The 21,308-nt window shown below is 42.2% G+C and overlaps 1 protein-coding gene across 13 annotated transcripts in view; it reads left to right on the top strand.

The window, feature by feature from the left end:
• The window catches only part of THRB (thyroid hormone receptor beta), a 330,035-nt gene that overhangs the window by 252,049 nt on the left and 56,678 nt on the right, over nt 1-21,308 (top strand). For 12 of the 13 annotated variants that reach the window (XM_024565713.4, XM_024565711.4, XM_053930446.2 and 9 more), the window contains one exon: nt 6,838-7,098. The exons of the other annotated variant lie outside the window; for it this stretch is intronic. In XM_024565713.4, coding sequence (XP_024421481.1) covers nt 6,909-7,098 — 190 coding nt within the window. In that variant the 5' untranslated portion in view covers nt 6,838-6,908. The remainder of the gene's footprint in view (nt 1-6,837; nt 7,099-21,308) is intronic. 13 annotated transcript variants of the gene reach the window in all.

Below are 21,308 nucleotides of genomic sequence, written 5' to 3'. Positions count from 1 at the left end.
TGTGTCCATTCAGCTCTGCCGCCCCCCCCCATTGCTCCTGGGACAGGGCCGGCCTAGCTGCCCCCTTACCCCAATTGCCTGGTGTCACCCCCCCCCAGAATAAGGAAATTATACATGTATGCAAATGATTATATCATGAGGAAAAAAGTAGCACATGGAGGGAGGAGGATACATGGAAAGTGTTATGGGAATTTGGAGGGGGGATGGATGCTTTCAAGGAAGCTCACACAGCAAGCTGCGCCTTGAAGGCTGAGTAGGGATCGAACCTCTGTCTTCATCATTGTGTTGTCTGACCCAGCATGCTAAGCAAGCCAGGCGTGATGGTAGGCCAGCTGGAAAGGAAACACCCGCTTCACCAAAATGCCTCTCCCCCTGCCTTGCACAGCAGGCAGGAACCCAAACCTAGACATTCATTTCTTGGGCCTGGCCCTACGCTCTCCAGGTGTCCTTTCTAAAACACAGTTTCTGCTGGGAGGGATGAGTCCTCCCAGGTTCTCAGCCTTCACGTAGTGACGTGAAGTCATTTATCCAATTCCTTTCCTTTGGAGATGTTCTTTGACAATCAGGTTGGAAGGAGACTTGAGTTTGGAGGGTGCAGCAAAGCAAAGAGGCATGGAAGCGTAAATAAAGAGCTAAGACTTCATGAGGCAGGTGCCACCCCAAGACCTTTGTATGTATTAACCTCTTTAATCATCACAGTGGTGTGTCCTTAACCTTACAGACAAGGAAACTGAAGTAACAGAGAAGTGGAGTGACTTGCCTGAGGTCACAAAGAGATTTGTGAGTAGGTGACCTGCCCACAGTGGGGGGCACCCATAGGACAACCTGAGAATAGCAAGTACTCAGAAGGAGGGAGAGAGGAAATAGGAAGGGGGTCAAAAGGAGGTGAGAGACCATCCAAAACAACCTCCTCTATACGAAGATTCTGTTTAGGCCCAGGTGGTGACGGTGATGGTGGTGATGGTGGTGAGGGTGAGGGAGCTATATGAACTAAGCATAATTTTTTTATTAATAAAAGTAACATTGTTGTATTAATAGTATATTTTCCTTTGGGAAGAAAGAGAAATATATATGGCCACATGCATAATATAGATCAAATAGTTACAGCTGTATCTACACCTGAAGAGCACTTAATTACGAAATACTTCTACTTACATTCTTTCACTTGATCCTTATTAAAATCCCATGAGCAATATTAGATCGCACTCTTACAAGTGAAAAGACTGAGGCTTAGCTTAGAAAGAGGAGTTGATTTTCCCAAGATTAGACTCTTCAGCTGGAGCTCAGGTCTTCCAGCACCCCCCTCTACTCCCTCCACTGAAACAGAGCCCCCTCCAGGCCCACATGCTGCTCCAACCCATTTGGTTTTTCGTTTTCAATTATATTACTGAGAAATGCATCCCTGGTAGGTCCTTAAAAAGGGCAAATGCAACCTTCACGTAACAGGAGAAAAGGGCTGGATCCTGGTAATTTCTCTTGGTATATCAGGAGGTGGTTGGTTATATAAGGGCTGGGAGAGGGGTGCTCCAGGCAGAGAGAAGAGCTTCTGCAAAGACGCTGACCTGTGGCCACAAGCTCACAGGTTAGAAACCCATGTGGTCAAAGGACAGAGAGCAAGGGCAGAGCCTGGGAGAGGGGCTCAGCAGGGCAGGAGGGATCAGTCCCAGGGGTCTTAGGACTTTATTCTGGTATTGATGGGAAGTCATTAGAAGATTTTAAGTGGCAGAGAAATATGCTCTGATGTACATTTTTAAAAGCTTCCTCCAGCTGCTCTGCAGACAACAGATTGTTGGCGGTTGAGAGTGAAACCTGGGAGACCAGTGGTGAACATAATGAGTAATTGGGAAAATTGAATAAGACAACAAGCACAGTTAATAAAGAACTTTCAAAGTACTAATCAGATTATATCTATTCATAGACCAATACTACTCATCAACTTAAGTCAAATATGAGACAAATCAGTGAACCAATACACAAGATATGAAAGAGCAGATGAAGTGCCGTGAATGTCAGGTTCCTTGTCAATCAAGCAGTATACCACTATGTACTTTCCAGGATGTTCCTGAAGACAAATAACAGTGTCTAGCTCAGCCCTGGCCAGTGTGGCTCAGTGGGTTGGAGCATTGCCTATAAACCAAAAGTTCACAGGTTCAATCACCAGTCAGGACACATACCCAGGTTGTGGGTAGGATCCCCAGTTGGAGCCCATGTGGGCGGCAACCAACTGGTGTTTTTCTCCCTGTCTCTCTCTCTCCTAAAAAGGGATGAAAAAATGTCCACCCATGAGGACAAAATTTTTTTTAAGTGTTTAGCTCAATGTCAGGCAAATATTAGTCTCCAGTTCTACATGAGTCCACAAATAAAAATAGGTAGGTAGGTACGTAAGTCTGAGAAATTAAAGACATCACACTTGATAGCCTGATGTTATACAATGATAATTCTACACATTCTCTGAGTTTGTAAAGCATGTTATATACCATTCCCCTAATACAGAGCATGGCTTGGGGTCTCGATACTGAACATTGATGGCCTTTTCACGCAAAGTAAACCCTGTTACGATGAGCACCATGAAATCCCTGCCCGCCCCGCTGACCCTTCCTGACCCTGTTGTCATAATCCTACTTCCTCTGCCTTGGCTCTTTCCCAGGGGGTCAGCTCGCTTTGGCGTCCTGAAATACTTGAATATTTTAATATAATTCTCCCTTTTTTGATGGACAGATTTCTTTTCTATCATCTTTAATGAAATTTCCAGAGATAGGCCGTGGGTCATTATGTTAATGAGATGTATGTTTGCTTCTCCTTCCCCGAGAACCCTTTGGAGCAGTGTCCCGTCATTCAAAGTGGCTAGAACCGTGGCCACCTAACGCAGACTCGGTCATTGCCACCCGAACTCCCTGGAGACAGGCGGGCCAGTGTGGAGAAGTCATTTTAGTCATAGTTCACATGTCCCTACCTCGTCATTTCCTTTGATTCTACTTTTTATTATTTGCATCATAACTGACAAATCGGTTAAGTATCTTAGTGCTAGAATATGAAGTGTTAAAAGCCAGATGTTAGCTGAGATCCATTAAAGAGCAAAGGATTTATATTTTGCACGCTGACCACAATATGATCATTTCTAGAATCCCCCTTTTAAAAAAAAAAAAAAAGTATTTCTACTACTGTGTACATTGTATCCCTGATCATGCTCAAAACAACAGGCTTCTTGAGCGAAGTTTAGTTACATCCATACAGTTAACATCTGACTATTAATGCTTAACACAGTAGATCTCAAAACAATTGATAAATTTTTAATTATAACACACATTGACTCCAAAACTATATAAAACATGAGCGTCTGAGAAGGAGATTGCACACCTACCCAAAACTTGCCAATACTTTGTTTTCTTACCTCAGATTTTCTTAGCCCCGTGGCTCTCAAACTCTGCTTTATCCCGATCAGCTGGGGAACGTAGTGAATACACCAATGTGCAGGCCCCACACTGCTTCCCACAAGCCTGGTCTCTGTGCTCTTTAACAGTGCCTCAGGTCATTCGGACACCCATCGGAGTTTGGGGATCACTGACTTACCCTTTGGATATTTTAATCCCTCTAAAAAATATCTCATTGGCTTGAGTTTGGGGGGAACCGAAGGACGTGAGCAGTAGACATAGAAATAACAGGAAGTTCCCGGAAACCATGATTGCCAAGCAAACGTATGTGGAGGTAACATACTCGTCCCAATGAAAGCAGACTCGGTAGGCAGGATTTAAGGAGCCTGGAACAGAAGGTGCCCATTCCCTCTTTGGGAATGGGACAGGAATTGTATGTGCCCCTCCGCCCCCGATTTGGGGAGGATACATCAAGTGCGTCACTGAAATAAATCCCTGTGAAGTTTCCCCATGACCCAACCAGAGCTTCGCAGGCCCCAGCTTTCCCAGCAGTGTCCCCAACCTATAAACCTGCCCATTAAGCAACTGAATCCAAATATCATTATTGTGAATGTAATTACAGACAGTAATAATGAGCTCATAAATGCCTCCCGTGAATGAAGCCCTTTTCCCAAACCATCCTGGCCTCTTTTCTTAGGAAAATGGAAGGATTACGGGAACTACTATAAAGGACACATGGACAAAATCAAGGGGGAGGGTGGAGGTGGGGGGGGTGGGTTCAGCTGGGGTGGGGTGGAGGGATGGGGAGAAAAGGCATACAACTGTAATTGAATAACAATAAAAATTTAAAAAATAAAAATAAAAAATAAAAAAAGAGGACAAATACAAAAAAAAAAAAGAAAGAAAATGGAAGGCAATCCTATCCCCTGCCTCACCCCTAATACAACCCCTTATTTAGAAAAAAACCCACTCTTGCTGGCGCAGGGGAAAAGCTGAGCACGCTTGCACAGACATACTCTAAGGAGGAACTGGCCCCTTTGGGTGCAGTCCCTCTGGGCATCTCTCTCATCCAAGCACATACACTAGCTCCCTTCACTAGGGAGCACTGATGACCTAATTTGGCTGTATTTCTTAATTGCTATTCAGGCAAGGAAATGAATATCAAATTTTAAAATTTTTCTGCAGGAAAAAAATGAAATATTGGGGGTTTTATAAAATAGTGTGAAAACTTTAACATTGCTTCAAGTGGAGCTTTACAGGATGCAATTTGCCAAGGACTTAGAGAGTCCCAGAAACTGAAGTAGACATCGCAGGAACAGGCATGGGTGAGAAGGCTTTCGTGTCCGTAGAAGTAAAATGAATCTCTTTAGGCGCAGAATTAACTCTTGCATTCAGTAACTTTATATTTAGTTCATGAACACCTCAAAACCCTGGTGGATAATAGGTATTTGAATAGATTCTATGCAGATATGTTTAGTCTGAAATGCAATACAGTCTCCCAAGATCTTAATCTGTTTTCTTTAATGGACTGTGAGCATGAATGCCTGTAATTGCACCAGTAGCTGGCACGGTTGAGTCCAGACCATGCACTGAAGAATGCCACGGAAACTCCTAGGAGAAAGGCCCCATGTTTATTTAACTGAGCTCATGCAATGCCCAGCGCAGCTCTCTGCCCAGAGTGAATTTTCAGGGCTCTTCTCTGAATAAGAGCAAATGTTACATCCAAAAGCTATTACATTGTACAACTTTTTAAAAGGGATTGTTGCACCCTGACCAGTATGGCTTAGTTTTCTGGGAGTCGTCCCACAGAGAGAAAGGTTGCTGGGGTGATTCCCGGTCAGGGCGCATGCCTGGGTTGCGGGCACAAACCCCAGCTAGGGTGTGTAAGTGAGGCAACCGATCGATGTGTCTCTCCCTCTCTTTGCCCCTCCCTCCCCTTCCCTCTAAAAAGTAAATAAATAAAATATTTAAATAAAAGGGATTGTTGCTCACTGGCCAAGGCAGGATATTTTAAGCCACAGCAGTTCCGTTTACTGTGACACAGAAATCATGTTATGACTTTGTTGCCGTGGTTGTTCCCAGTCTTCTCCAGGAGTGGGAATGGTGTGCATGGGGACCAGCATTTTCACACAGGAACCCGGAGACCCAGCCCAGTACATGTGTCTTCTGAAAGTAACTGAGAATAGATTACACTCATAGAGAACGCATCCTATCCGACACCCCCTGAAGACATCTGGGGGCTTTACAGAGGGTGCCTATGGAAACCTGAACTGTTTTTAACCCCTGTGTTAAATAATTTAAAAATCATTTTTAAACGTTTGAAAACAGCTTACAATGTCCAGTACTACACGTGGATCAGGGGGCACTTATCTTTCTAATATGGATGCCTATAGTCCTTCGGTAAATGCAGCATAAAATAACTTACTTATAAATTATAGCCTTTCAATCACTATATGTGATCGCTTGAGAAGTAGAACTATGTTTATATTATGTTTTTTCTCATTTTGACAGACAGCAGCCTAAGAATTTCTGTAAATATGGATGACCAGGTGGATTATGGTTTAATGTCTATACAAATACAAATACACATATTACCTTGCTCATTTTTACTTTCTACTTTATATCCATGTACAGTTAAGATATTAAGGAGGTAAAATTCACCACTAGGGAAGATTGGTGTGAGGAAGTTGTCATTATATATTTCCATTTTTCCCCCATTTGCTAGAGGACTGACTTTCAAGTCCCTCTCAATTAAATAGAAAAAAAACAACATACACAAGTAATTAACTGCCTGTACCTCCATCAAAGAGGTCTGTCACTGAGCCTCTCCATGCACTCCACAGCCTAGCACCGCCTGCTGTGCTGCATCGGCCCTCATTGCCACTTTGAGACCATATTGAAACCACTTGCAAGACCCAGCCGCCTTCCTTTAGGCCATCAGAGGTAGAAGGAGAACAGAGTTGTCACTCAGGGTAGCCACGTGAACAAGTCCCACTTAAGTACCAGGGTGCCCCTCAGGTCAGCCTGTGATAACACCCAAGTCAAACAAGGCTGAATCCTGGATGTTTTGTGTCCTCGGATCTGAACAGTGTTCCCGACCAGCCCTGACCCTCCAGACCTCAAGTGGTCACCGAAGCAGTCACATAAATTGGTGTAAACTTGCTCTCGGGCCATTGCTGTAGAGGCGAGACTGGAGAAAGTACAGCCTTCCCAGGGAGAAACTAATGTCTTTGTAGGCGCTAAAAATACGGGGGAATGTGTTGATTACTCCGACAGGCGATCCAACTGTGGTGGCTATACGCCCAAGGCTGACAAATTCTGCATCTTATCACTGCCATCAAGCAGAGATGTATGTGAATACCGTCAGCCCAAAAGAATTGAGAAACAACTTGCCTTCCAGAACTGCATCTCAACAAAATCTTGACAATGCCAACAGCTCATCACCTCGTATTTTTCAACCCTCCAGAAAATGGCCTTCCAGCCTGGGACAAACCGAAGCACTGTCCAGACCGAGAACACGACTGGAAGCTAGTAGGAATGTCCGAAGCCTGCCTGCATAGGAAGAGCCATTCGGAGAGGCACAGCACGTTGAAAAATGAACAGTCTTCGCCGCACCTCATCCCGACCACTTGGACTAGCTCGATATTCCATCTGGACCATGAGGACGTGAATGATCAGGGTATCCCAAGTGCCCAGACCTTCCAAACGGAGGAGAAGAAATGCAAAGGTAACCAGATTTTTATTAGACCATACGAAGTGTTTCAACAAGGGAAAAAAATTCTCTGTTGTATCTGTGTGCTCAGCCTTCATGTGTTCCAATGTGTCGTGTCTACATGTGTTCCCCACCTATTCTGTGATGAAGTTGCTTTATCCCCAGATCTTTTTTTAAACATAAATAAATACGTGGGTTCCAAAGGAAAGTAGTTCATTTCAGTTTCATGTTGTATTGGGCACTTGGGAAGAAGAGACTTGTGTTTCTTGAATTAGCAGAGGAGTTGTTAGTTTTGGCTTTAATTCTACTTTTGAATCTGAGCAGAAACAGATATTGCCATCATTATGCGAGTACTTGCTTTGAAATGTGTGTGCATGTGTGTGCCTGCGTGTGTACACTTACTTTCCCGACTGTGCCAGTAGCTGAAGAGATCTCAAAGTCTACCTTTAAACTGAGTAGACAATTCGCGTTCAAAAGAGAGGGTTTAAGTTGTTGTTGTTTTTTAACTCATTAAATCCTTGTGGCATCATCCTGAAAGGCGAGATTATGGTTTTAGGAGGTTGTCACCTCGTGAAAAATCTGTTGCCCTGGCCTGAGTTCCTGATTGCATTAGATTTAACTGGTCTTTACCCCAGGCTGCCCCCCTCCCTGACAGATGTCTTCTTGCTGATCGCTTTATTGTCTTAGGGCTCCCAAAATCTTTGCTTCTTAAGTTAGTCTTCAAATGTCCGAGAAATTAATTCGTGTCTTTAAATGTCCATGTCCACGCAACTTCCCGTTCTGTTTCAATTTAGCGTGTTTTAAAAAAGGCTTTTGTTTTTTCTTGTAAGGATTTTGACTCATGATAAAACTTTAAGTTGGCTATTTGAAAATTTGGCATTCACGTTCAAGATATTAATGAAAGTTTGTAAAGACTCCTATATGTGAGCCATGAAGGACTTTTGCAAACTCATCTAACTTGAACATAAAAACATGATACTATTTATCCCTCTCAAAAAAAAAAAAAAAAACCCAAAAAACCTGCTGGTCCTTTAGCTTCCCTGGAAACCCTTCAAAGCCTTCTTAGAACTGCCAGTTAGCCTGGAAAGTTGAGTGTGGAGATTGTTTCACATGCAAATAGGACTATCTGAACATCATAACAAACAGTGGCATAAGCTCTGATTGGAGAACAGTCAAAACTCTCCGTGTCCTCTTTCAGAAGATTTGTGTTTGGCCCTTATCTTTATTACTGAGGAGAGTCGGCAAATTGAACAGGATATTTAGGAAAAGAGTGACATAAGTTTTTTCAAAGGAGTCGGGATATAGGACAGTGTATATATGTCCCTGTGTGTATGTATACATTTCTTTGAAATACGATTGAGATTTAGTCTCAGCATTTGTAACCAGATTGTATCTTCAAATATTATGAGCTGGCATCAAAACCATGTCAGTCCTTGGTTTACAGGAAATGCCAACAGAAAATGTAGTGTTCCCGTGATGATCTAAAGACCTCACTAATGAAGTTTTACCTGTTCACAGTTGTTACCCATATTTATTCATTTTTTCATTCAGTCATAGGACCATCTTTGTCTCAATCGTTTACGAGAAAGATTGGCCGTGGGTATCTTGAGTTCCCTGCACCGTACACTTTTCAGTTTGTTAGTACACCTTAAAGCAAAAGGAAAGAGTCTTTGTTTGGATTCAAGACCATAAGTGTAATACAGGGGTTCAGACCACATTTTTGAGTCTGACATATTTGGGCTAGAATCCTAGCTCTTCAAATTTCTGTCCTTGAGCAAACTTATGTGATTGTTGATTAAAAATTACATAAGAATGTTTGTAAGTGTTTGGCATATTACCTCTCATATAGTGCTCTCTAAATAGCAGCTATCATTATTACTGTGATCATTACTATTAGTTCTGCATCATTAAATCATCATTCCTTGGGCTGCAATGTGTGCCTGCATGGTGAGGAGCGGGGAGGGAGGGCAGGACAAATGAGATGGGGGGGCGGCACATGACATTTCAGGGAGGTTAAAGTTGATTTTGCAATCATTCAGCTCTCTCCTGCTGAAAGTCTGAGAATTATTTAATAAGACACTATAACTAAATTGTTAAAGTTCTTCCTCAAGATTCTAGTATTAAAGGGAAAAAACTAAGGCAAACTTTCCTGTAGTTTCCAGACTCACCAGGGCTCAGCTTGGCATGGACATGAGCCAGTGCCTTGGTTCAATATGCAAATGCCCCCAGGAAGCCTGCATTGACCTGGCCCAAGAACCTGACTCACTGAGTGTCACTCGTCTGCAGTGCACGCCTGTATTTACCAGTGAGGCCAGGGAAACAATGCGAGGCATCACTCTTTCCTGTTCGGACTTGGTTCTTCTGCATCTGCTCTGCTCACCTGCTACCTCTAGATAGTTACTGTGAGGAAAGTTCTATGCAAATGTCCACCTACACTGGGCACTTGTTTCCTGGACATGTCTGTCTAGCCCCCAAGCATGCTCGATACCTCAGTCCTGGGCTATAAATCCCAATCACGCAATTCACCCAATCAGTATTTATTGAGTGCCTACTATGTGTGGGACATTGTCATTGATGTCCGAGCATGAAGAAATGGCAGAGGGGCTAAAAGGACATCCAGGTAGCCCCGTTTCAAGGACCCCACGTGGAACTGATAAGAACTAAACAGCCTTCAAGGATACAAAAGTGTTAAACATCTGCATTGCAAGAGTCAAAAGAACACATTGACTGCTTGAGGTTGTATGATAAGCCCATCCCCCGAAGCAGTAATCTAGCCAGTCGAGACCAGCGCGCCTGTAAGTGTGATCTGTGGACAGAGATTCTTCTGCAGGCTACGGCTGTTACCACTCTATTGATGAAGGTGCAGAAACTGAGAATAAGCTTTAAAAACTTTTATAGCAATTTGACTTTGCCACTGACATTCAAATGCATGATCAGTGGATTCACCTCACTGACCAGGATACGGACCAGATGGGCATCACCAAATCTACCTGTCAGTCATGTGAGGCCAGAGCTACAGAAAGTCTTGTGCAGAACCACAGATTGAGCCATAATGAACAGGATGTTTCTTTAAAAATAATTTGAGAATCACTGATTTGTGCTTTATAGTATTCTGAATGTTTTTCTTTAGGCTTATTTTTTGTTATGTATCTAATGTTTTGCTTTTCATTTTGGTCTGAATTCTGCTTTCTTTTTAATCTGCATATCCCTGTGCTCCTCTCTGCTACACAGTCATCCTAATGAAATGGGTTGGTAACATCTTTAATTAGAATGAGATCTCTGAAGCCCTTCCATTCTGCTGCGGAGCTCACAATTCGAATCTGCTTTAGTGCCAGAGGGTATTTCCAGCCAGAAGCAAGTGGCCCCATTCCCTTCCTCAAGCCACCCTCTATCTCCACACTACCCTTCTCTGGAATTTTTGTCACAATTTGAACTGATAGTGTAGCGTGAGGGCCACATCCTCCTGCTGCCCACCTCCTCCTTCCCAGAGTCTGAGATGATGTATTTCACAGTGCTCAGTTCACCAACCAGTGGCACTAGCAGCACCTGGAGCTTCTTAGAAATGCAGGGTCTCGGGCCCCAGCCCAGGCTACCGAATTGGAAGCTCTGGAAAGGGGTCCAGGAACCTGTATTTAACCAGCCCTCTCTTAAAACCCAAGGATCAGGAAGTCCCTCAGACTCAAATTCTTAGAGTAGGAAAGGGTCTGCCACCTAGTGGACACTTGGAGAAAACATGCATTTTTCTTCCAGTCCTTCACTCACCTGGGGAGCCACCTGGGGATCCACCTGCGTCTATCCATTCTTGATTAAGCCTTCCTTTAGGCCTGGCTTATTATCTTAATTGTCAACTAGCTCTTCTGTTTAATCACTCTGCGTGGTCACACTTCCCTCTGGGACTTGAACCCTGCTGAGAGCCCCACTCTATTTGCCGGGGGCCCTCATCCTCCCCTAAGTTTTTAGACCGTCCAAGGCTTCTCCACTTGACCCTCTGACACCCTCCTGAACTCGTCTCCGGAAACCGCAGGGTCCTACCAGCCCCACAGGATGGGTCCTAGCAGATGCAAGCACCCCTGTAGCTGAACCTAGCCAGCCCGCTGAACCCAGAAAAATAGACCTCCATACTTCGATGTTCGACCTTGATGTCAATCGGGAACCTTCCTGAAACACTGGAACCTGGTGGGAGAAATAAGGCAAAATTGACCCACCTCCCTACTTGCATCAGACAATAGCAGCAACCTGGCGATTTCACTGAATTTTCTCTGTAGATCTGCTCTGTGTTTAGTAACAAGAAATTGAGTCTCGGGTCCCCAGGAAGGTAAGGAAAATAGTCAAAATAATTTTGCTAACAAGTTATTTTCTCTCATTACAAAAGCCATCCACGTTCCTTGTACAAGAAGTGAAAACTTCCCAAAGGTTCAACAAAAGTGACTTTAAAAAATTATTTGTAATTCCATCCTCCAAGGACAAGCAGTGTTAAAATCTTTATTATATCTTAGTCTTCTTTTTCCTGTGCATCTCTATTTTTTACAAACTTGGAATCACATTAGCCATTCCACTTTTAACCAGCTCTTAATGTTTAAACAATATATCATGAATACTTTCCCATGTCATTAAATATTCTTTGAATCCTGACTTTTATTGGCAATAGATTATTCTTGCTTGTAGATATGCTATAATTTATTAAACCAGTCTCCAAGATTTAGACAAGTTAAAGTAATTCTTAAAACAATATCTTATGTCAGCAAAGGGGCAGACTATTAACTCCTCCTCTTCTTACCGAGAAAAAAAAATGAATCAAATCAATGATGGCAGTTTTAAATGATGTATAATTCTCATTTACCAAAATAACAAAGTGTTCTAAAAATGAGAGACATAAAGCCAAGTCCTTGTATGCATTCTAATCCTTCAAGTTAGACGTTCACATTTTCAGCAGGTGATCACTATCTTTGTCCTTAAGTAAAACACAAGGACAACCTCAGGTAAATGAATATTTTAGAAGACGGAGGATTAAGAAGTTTGAACCCTTTCAGCAGTATGACCCTGCACTCCATTCATCTCCTCTCTCCACTCTGCCCCACTCCCCATACATCAGGGGGCACAGTCCTGCTGAGGGCACCCATGTGATTCATACACTTCAAGGGCACGTGGGAACCTTTGCCATTAACGTGGCTGTAAGTGCTGTCTACCAGCTTCCGGCATATGCAAGAGAGCCTGTGATTTGATACTTCCAAGGCAGGGAAGAGCACCTTGTAAGCAAACCAGGGCAGGCAGAGCTAGAGTGGAAGGGAGGAAAACACTGGGGACGAGGCAATGTCAAAGGCAAACACCAGAAACTCAAGGCTTCGTTTCATCCAACTTTAGTTTCCGTTGAGCAGATGGACCACAAATTTTCCAAGGCCAATTTAGCAGTGTCTGTCACAGCAATGCTTTGGCTCAGCTGTCCCTCCTATACCACTCTGTCCCATAGAAATACTCACACAAGGGCACAAAGATCTGTGTTCAAAAGTTTTCTTTGCATCTTTGTTTTTTTCCTGAAAATTTGGAAATGATCCATATGTCCCTCATAGGGAAATACTCAAATAAATTTTGGTATATCTAAAGAATCCACTAGAAAAATAAACAGATTTTTTAAAAGAGGTGGTTTTAGGAATACCTAATGGGGAAGCAATCATATATTAAGTATACTGTATATTCCATTTACAGTTTTAAAATTCCTATAGTTGTGTGTGTGTGTACAAATGTACATAGAAAAAGTTCCTAACAGGGTACTGGGCGGATAAATGGTGATGGAAGGAGAGTTGACTTGGGTGGTGAACACACAACACAATATCAATGATGCCTTGAAACGTGCATTTCTCCGATGATTAGTGAGTTTTTTTAAAGGTCATGTGTTTATTTTAATTATAATTTACATTACTCCAACAGAGAAATCCCATCACTACATTCTATTTTTTTTTACATTTTTCCCCTTTTTTAAGTATATTATATTGATTATGCTGTTACAGTTGTCCCCCTTTTATTCCCCTCCACCCTGCACATCCCCTCCTACCCACATTCCCCCCCTATAGTTTATGTCCATGGGTCATACATATAAGTTCTTTGGCCTCTACATTTCCTATACTATTCTTACCCTCCCCCTGTCTATCTTCTACCTACCATTTATGCTACTTATTCTCTGTACCTTTCCCCCCCTCTCTCCCCCTCCCACTCCCCTGTTGATAACCCTCCATGTGATCTCCATTTCTGGGATTCTGTTCCTGTTCTAGTTATTTGCTTAGTTTGGTTTTTTGTTTGGCTTTTTGTTTGGCTTTTTTTTAGATTCCATTGTTGATAGTTATAAGTTTGTTGTCATTTTACTATTCATAATTTTGATCATCTTTTTCTTAGATACATCCCTTTAACATTTCATATAATAAGGGCTTGGTGATGATGAACTCCTTTAACTTGACCTTATCTGAGAAGCAACCTGATTACCAGTGTTTTGAACTGTGCATCTGATAAGTTGGCTATCTCTTCATCACTTAGTTGTATTTTTTCTGGAGCTTTGATCTGTTCTTTCGTTTGGGCCATATTTTTATGTCTCGGTGTGCGTGTTATGTAGTAAGAGGCAGAGTCTTAGGTGTTTACCAGGGCAGGGCAGCCCAAGTCACTTTGTTGTGGTGCTATATGTAGGGGAGGGGTCTGAGAGGGAACAATGCCACTTACTCAGCTCTCCATTGGCTTTCAGTCACTTCCTCCACTACCCACAAGCAAAGTGGGCCCTTCTGATGCTGATTCCTGGGTTGGTGAGTTTGTGTTCATTCTAGGACCCTGTGGGTCTCTCCAACAAACTCTCCTGTGAGGCTGGGATTTTCTCCTACCATCTCAACCCCCACAGGTCTTTTCAGTCAGAGATTTTGAGTCTTTATTTCCCTATACTGGAACCCTTGGTCTGTTGCTCAGTCTGTCTTGCTCCTCAGTTGTTCCTCCCAGTTTATCTACACGTGAATATGGGACCCCCCCGGTCCACCAGCTGCTGCCTCACCCAGTATACCAGCCACCTCCTCACCCACCCTGGTCCTCCAGCTGCCACCTTGCTGAGTCCTCTCCACCCTAGCTTCCCATCTCCACCCCTCCTACTGGTATGGATGAATGTTTCTTCTTTAACTCCTTGGTTGTCAGACTTCCACACAGTTCAATTTTCTGGCAGTTCTGGTTGTTTTTGATTTTTAAATTTGTTGTTGTGCTTATTTTGGTTGTGCGAGGAGGCACAGTGTATATACCTACGCCTCCATCTTGGCCAGAAGTCCTTCCATTCCTACATTCTAATTCTTAACCATTAAGTCCTACAAAAATAAACCCAAGCTTTCACAGTAACTTTGAGTAGTGAATTTATTTCAATAATCAGTTTTAATTATCTCAAGCTATTTGTAATCCACATCTATTTTTGTAAAGCTTTCTTGAGATATAATCTACATACCCTAAAATTCCTGTGTTAAATGTACATAATTGTTAGTATGTTTAGAGTTGTACCGCAAAAAAATCTTCACCACAAGTTCTTATTTTAGAACTTTCTCATCGCCCCAAAGAAAACTTGAGCTGGTTTATATGTACTCTTTATTCCTGTCCCCAGCCTCTGGCAACCACTCATCTACTTTCTGTCCCTACAGCTTTGTCCTTCCACTGGACACTGCACCGAAGTGGAATCATACACTGTCACTTGCATTTCACTTAGCACACAGTGTAGGAGAGCCATCCACATTGCAGCGTGTAGCAGTACTTTGTTCGAACTTTTTGCTTTTAATTATGCTTCATAACATTTTCAAGTGTAAGTATAGGACTGGAGCCTTTAATGAGCCAAAAAAATAAATCTTTTGAAACCTACATCAATTGTGGCGGAGTCTAGACTTTGCACTACTCGTTCTTAAAGGTGAAAAATCAAAGTAAATGTAGATGATGTCACTATTTCTATTATTAGGGACATTTGTTTTAAACTTAATCTCTGACATATTATTCTGGAATAAAGAAAATATACTGTAGCTGTTAAATGTCAAAACCGTTTCACTAAAACAACCACTCAACTTTTCAAATCAAGTCCATCAGTGTGAATTAGAATGAAATAATCATCTTAACACATTAAAATGAGGGGAAATGGATCTATTTGCTTTAGGGGATTAAATTAAAGAATACATAAAATGAATGGCTATGTAATATTCATGCAAAGCATACATGATATTCATAAAAAGGTATAAAATATTGAAGAGCATTTTTTCTAGACAGAGAGACAAAGCATCAGTATCATATAAAAGCATATGTGTCATAATAATTATATGAAGTGGCATTAAATTACGCACATCTGTTGAAATACAGGTAAATTATTAAAGTGCTCTTAGAATTTGTGGTAAAACACATAATTAGTTTCCTGGAATTTTGAAAGCATTAAAATAACTGTCTAGTTTTAAAAAGCAGCATAGAAAAAAAACAGCAGCATAGAGAAATAGACGAGCAAGTTCTGAAACAGTAATTCAAGGGCCAAAATTTCAATACCAACATCTTCCTTTAGTAACTACATACAGATGAGAAAATCATCTCCTCAGTTTTCCACTCTGCAAAATGAACGGGAATAACTCCCCCACCAGTCTTACTGTTTGGTTATGAAGACAACATGCAACAGATCTCATCACCATTATCTAGCCAGTGTTCGAAATACAGTGACATCCAGCTGAAATGTTATTGTATGCTTTTTAGACTATTTTGAAGTCATTGAAGGTTTCCTATTGAACCAAATGTTCATCCATGAAAAAGAGTAGACATTCCACTGATGGTTTAGAAAAGAAGAATTCAATGCTGATACCCGTGGTCTAAAATATATCTCAAAAACCTTATTTTTCTTTCAATCCACAGCCTTTGTCTGTATTCATTTTTGTGTATGTCAACTTTGCATTTGGTCTGAATCCTGAGCTATTTTTGAAGATTATCCCATTCTCTCAAAGCACAAGGTGATTTTATGATTTGCCTTTGGTCTTGGGAGAGAGTAGTTAGAATAAACCCTTCATCTACATCCTGGGGTCTCTTATATGCAAAACACTGTGCTAGACTTTATCAACATTCTCCCATTCACTGCAAATGCTACGGAAGAGAGGCCTTGAAATAGCACAAATGAATCTGGGAACTCGGGGCCCTGTGATCCATTACTTGAAAACTTCAATGAAACAAATTTTGACTTTAGGCTGAAATTAGACCAAATATTATTTTTCAATATGCAAGAGAGAATTTCATGGACTAAATATCCAGCAAGGATGTTTAGACTTATTGTAGCATGTAAGTTTTCTTGTCTGGCATGGTTAAGTTTCTGGACCCCTCAAGGAGGACAATTCACAGACGATGAAGAATCGCTACATGTCAGATCGTCACAGCCCTCCCGTATCCTGGACCCCAGCATAAGCTACTAATGGCTTTAGGGCAGCACACTGGAGGTGTATTTTATAGCCGCATCCTGTATTCTAGCTCATCATCCTGTTTATATGGAGAGAATACATATTGCCATAACTCACAATCCGGAAGATTATAATTCTAGGTCATGCAGCCCGTCTACTCTCATTCATTGAATCATTCATTCATTTAGTAAGCAACTGTTAAATGCTTATTGTAGACCCCCAAATTAACTTAAAATGTCCAGGAAATAATCACTACCCTTTTTTTAAATTTTTTGTATTTATTTATTTTTAGAGAGAGGGGAAGGGAGGGAGAAAGAAAGAGAAGGAGAGAAACATGGATGTGTGAGAGAGACATTGCCCAGTCGCCTCTCACACCCCCCTGGACCACAACCCAGGGACCTGGCCCGCAACCCAGGCATGTGCCCTGACCAGGAGTCGAACCAGCAACCTTTCAGTCTGTGAGATGATGCCCAACCCACTAAACTACACCAGTCAGGGCTACACTACACTTTTACCTGTAATTTATGCATTGATTTTAAGAGAACATTGATATAAACATAAAAAAACTATTTCAGCTTTACAACATGGAAAGCAGATATTCTTAGTGGAAGCACAGTATTCTGGAAATAAGCAAGGGGTTTACAGCCAAATAAACCTGCATTCAGATCATCACTGATCAGCCTGTGATCTTGGGCCAGTTACTTAATGTCTCCAGGTCTCAGTATGCTCATCACTAAAACAGGAACAATAACTTCTCCCTACAACATTTCTACGCCTCTGATCTTACCTGGTCTTTCAATTCATCTTCTACATGGCAGCCAGGGGATTGATTTTAAAGAATCAAAAACATGTCACCTATTCCCTCTTCCACAACCCCCATCCCAGCTTATCCCAGCTTGAAAGCCACCCCTGGCTTTCAAGAGAAAGTTTAAAGACTCACAGGTCCTTTTTAACACAGCCCGGCACTCTCTTTATTCCTGTCTCTTGCCACTTACATAACCTAAACTCAGGCCATTAGTTGTTGTGCTGAACTCAGTCACACACTGTTCCCTTTCCCTACCTTATCTCTATTTTATACAGTCGTCCATGCGCTGTGAAACCACTTTCAGTTCGGTCATCGTATTAATATTTAAGCATTACAACAATCGTCACTTTTCACACACATTTTTATAAAAGCAAATCCTGCTTGGTGATGGATTGTGAACAAAAGCCTCCCCTTAATATCCTTCTGCAGGGCTGTAAAGCTTTGTCAAACCGCTTTTATTAAATACTAAAGGAGAAATAATTAGAAACAAACTCAGAGTACAGATGTTTTAAAAGAGAAGGACTTTGAGTTTCTGTTCCTAGGAAAACAGCTTGAATCCCACAGCCCAAAGGCCTGGTCCTGATCTTCGGCCACGTGGGGATTTGCACTCCTGTGGGTGCAGCCTGCTTCCCTGGCCAGCAGCTTTTCTCCTTGGTAAAGACAACGAAAACAGACACCCTCTTCAGCAGCTTCCCAGGCCCCTCCTCCCTTCCCTTGGTATGTAATCTGAGGGGCAGGTGAGGAAGAACATTATTCTTCCAGGCGATACATCCCTAAAATTGACCTTGCCTCCAGCATTCTACAGACCATATTCAACAGAATAGAATTCTGTGTTTCTCAAAGTGTGTTTCATATAACACTTCTAACAGATACTACAAGATATACAGGGTTCTATGATCAGATGTGTTCCGGAAAGGCTGAATTATATAAAGTCATGCAAAGTTCAACAATTTTCTTTCAGGAATCTCCAAAAGATGGATACACAGTGCCTCGTTTCCCAAACTCATTGGACCATAGACTCTTTTTATTGCTTTTTCTTCAAAGCATCTCTTGCATCTCTTGGGACTGGTATTTTGGACCACTTGGGGAACCACATCTGAATGTTGCTCCCATAGGCCTGGTATCCATTTAATAAGGGTCACACAATAATTACAATTACCAAAGGGACAGTGATTCATGCTAATATCAGCTCACCTAGGACTGAGGAAGTAGAGAAGCTCCACAATGGTGAGAGCTGAGCATGATCCCAGACTCAAGGTTTTATGTAAATTAGTGGAGGTCCTGAAGAGAAATCGTCCATCACCAGGCTTGGGACAAATTCCCACAATTCCCCCTCCCCCAAGGCAGTTTTTAAGCCTAAAGCACTAGGGTCAGTTGGGAAAATAAAGACCCCACCTAGAATAGGAGGACAGAACTCAAAGTGGAAATGAGTTCAGGTCCCAATCACTACCACCTACTATGTGACAAAAGTCACTTTATCTCTCTGGGCCTCAGTTTCCTCATAAGTCAAATAAAATGCACATGGAATACACAGCTCAGAAGTGCTAGTTGTAATATCCTTGGATCCTGCGGGAAACCTCCATAATTTTCCAGATGTCTTGGGAGGCGTGGGGAGAGCCGCTTTAGTACACAGTGGTCCCAAAATGCCAGGAACTTGCCCTGATCTCTTCTCTGGAGTTGGACTATTGTAATTTGGAGTCTATTTTAAAAGGAGTGAGTCAGAAGATTCCAGACACTGAAAGCCTAAGAGATCATGCTCAAAAAATTGTTATGCACCCCTTTCTTTCTCCAAAAATATATTACCTAACAGTTAGACATCTTTCAGCACTCGCAAGGTGAGATCTAGACCCCACCCCCTTGTATTGATAACGGGATCTTTCCTCGATTTGGGTGGCCCCTTCAGAGGGCAGGCAATGCATGTTTCAACCCCTTTTATAACCTCTCCTGGAGCAGAGATGATTGGCAATGCTGGTGTGCATTCGTAATTCCAGAGCCTCGATCGAGACAGGATTAACAGTCTGGTTCTCTAGTGGCAGAAAAATCTAAAAAGCAACCTGGCTCAACTTCAGACAGAGAGCTGTCGGTCTCACAGGTCCTTTCCAAGCCTGAGGCTGTCCATATATGGCAGAATACAAATTTTTTCTTGTTTTCACCACACGCAGGTTTTGGTGTACTGAGAGTTCTCCACCTTTTTCCTGAGGGAGCCACCATTGTCATACTCAAATATGCTACGGGAGTCAGGGCTTTCAGCCTAGGATGGAATCAAGAGCCCCTTAGAACACAGAGAGAGTGACATTTAATCTAAATCCTGAAGGCTCCGTCCTGTGAAGAGCCGACAAGGCGGGCGCTTCAGGTAGAGAGAACATGCAGTGTCCTGAGGCAGACAAGAACCAGGGGTGTTCAACAAGCAACAAGGACACCGTTTGGCTGAAGTCAAGAGTAGGGGGGAGGGGAAAGCAGGCTTTGCCATGAGGTGGGGAAGGGCCACCTTTTGGCAAAGCATTTGAATTTTATTCCAAATACAGTGAAAAGCCACTGAAGTTTTGAAGCAGGGAAGTGACATGATCTGCTGTTTAGTTTTTAAAACATGACTCTTTGGTGGCTGGAGCAAGACAGAATTAAAGGGAGGCCATTTGGGGAACCCAGGGAAGAGATGGTGACTGTTTGGGCCAGGGGGGTGGCAGTGGAGAAGTGGTTGGATTGAATCTATTTTTTGGAGGAAGAACCAGTGAACTTGCCAGTGGAGTGGATGTAGACAGTGAGGGAGCGTGAGGAGTCCAGGAGGGCTCCAAGGCTTTTTGCTGCAATTCCCAGGCAGATGGTGATGTGGAGATAGGGAGAGTGAAGGAAGAACGGGTTTTAGAAAGAATTAAGTTGGAAATGCTTCCTGGTTGTACAAGTGGAGATGCTGAGTTGGCCATAAGATGTCTGAGATGGGCATGTGCTTGTGAATGTCATCAGCACTTAACTGTTTTTTAAAGCTCTGTGACACAAGGAGATCACCTACAGCAGGGGATGGCAAACTTTTTCTCTAATGTGCCACATACGAAATATTTTTAGACGGCCATGTGGTCTTTGTTACAACTACTCAACTTTGCCATTGTAGCACCGAGTAGATATAGAAGCAGCTATGGACAACATGTAAATGAGCATGGCTATGTTCCAATAAAACTTTATTTACAAAGAAGTAATGGGCCATATTTGGCCTACAGGCCAAAACTTGCTGACTTCTAACCTATGACCTAGAGTGAAAACATAGACTGAGAAGAGAAAGTAGTCTAAGACAGAGGGTAAGGCACTTCAATAATAATTATTATTATTTATATATAATTATATCACTTACTGTGCCAGTGCTTTACTTATATTAACTTAATCTCCACAATAATTGGTGAGGTAGGTACTGTTACCACTATTTCACTAAGAAGAAAACTTCAATGTAAATGAAAAGTTTTTTTTCTCTCTTGGGGGAAAAAAACCCCAGAGGTTGACAGTCTAGACAAGTATGGCAGTTCTGTGTAGTTTTAGCACTTAGATTCCTCCAGCTTATTTTTCTACCATCTCTAGAGCATGGCTTTCATCCTCATGGACCATAATGGTGTCTGGAGCTCCAGCCATCATACTGACATTCCAGACAGCAGGAAGAAGGAACAAAGAAGCAAATGGTATGCACCAGCTGTCTTTGTCAACTATCTTTTAAGTTTCCTAGCAACCACCTTATGACATTTCTTCTGCTGTATCTCATTGGTCAGAAGTTATTCACACAGACACACTAGATGCAAGAAAGGCTGGGATAAAAAGTGGTTCCTCCCCCACCCCCCACCTAAGGACCATTCCTTCTAAAATTTAGAGATTATATTACCAAAACAGAAAGTAAAATCATTAGAGTAGAAGCTAACATTAACATTTCCCAATGTTTAGTATCTTTCTTTATGTACCTTTTTGCAAGTATAGTTGATAACACTCTCCCTGAGACATATCTGCTCAGCTGTGTCATATGTGTGGCC

This window comes from Desmodus rotundus, chromosome 8 (genome assembly GCF_022682495.2).
Source record: "Desmodus rotundus isolate HL8 chromosome 8, HLdesRot8A.1, whole genome shotgun sequence".
NCBI lineage: Eukaryota > Metazoa > Chordata > Mammalia > Chiroptera > Phyllostomidae > Desmodus > Desmodus rotundus.
This window is presented reverse-complemented; position numbering and strand designations above follow the sequence as displayed.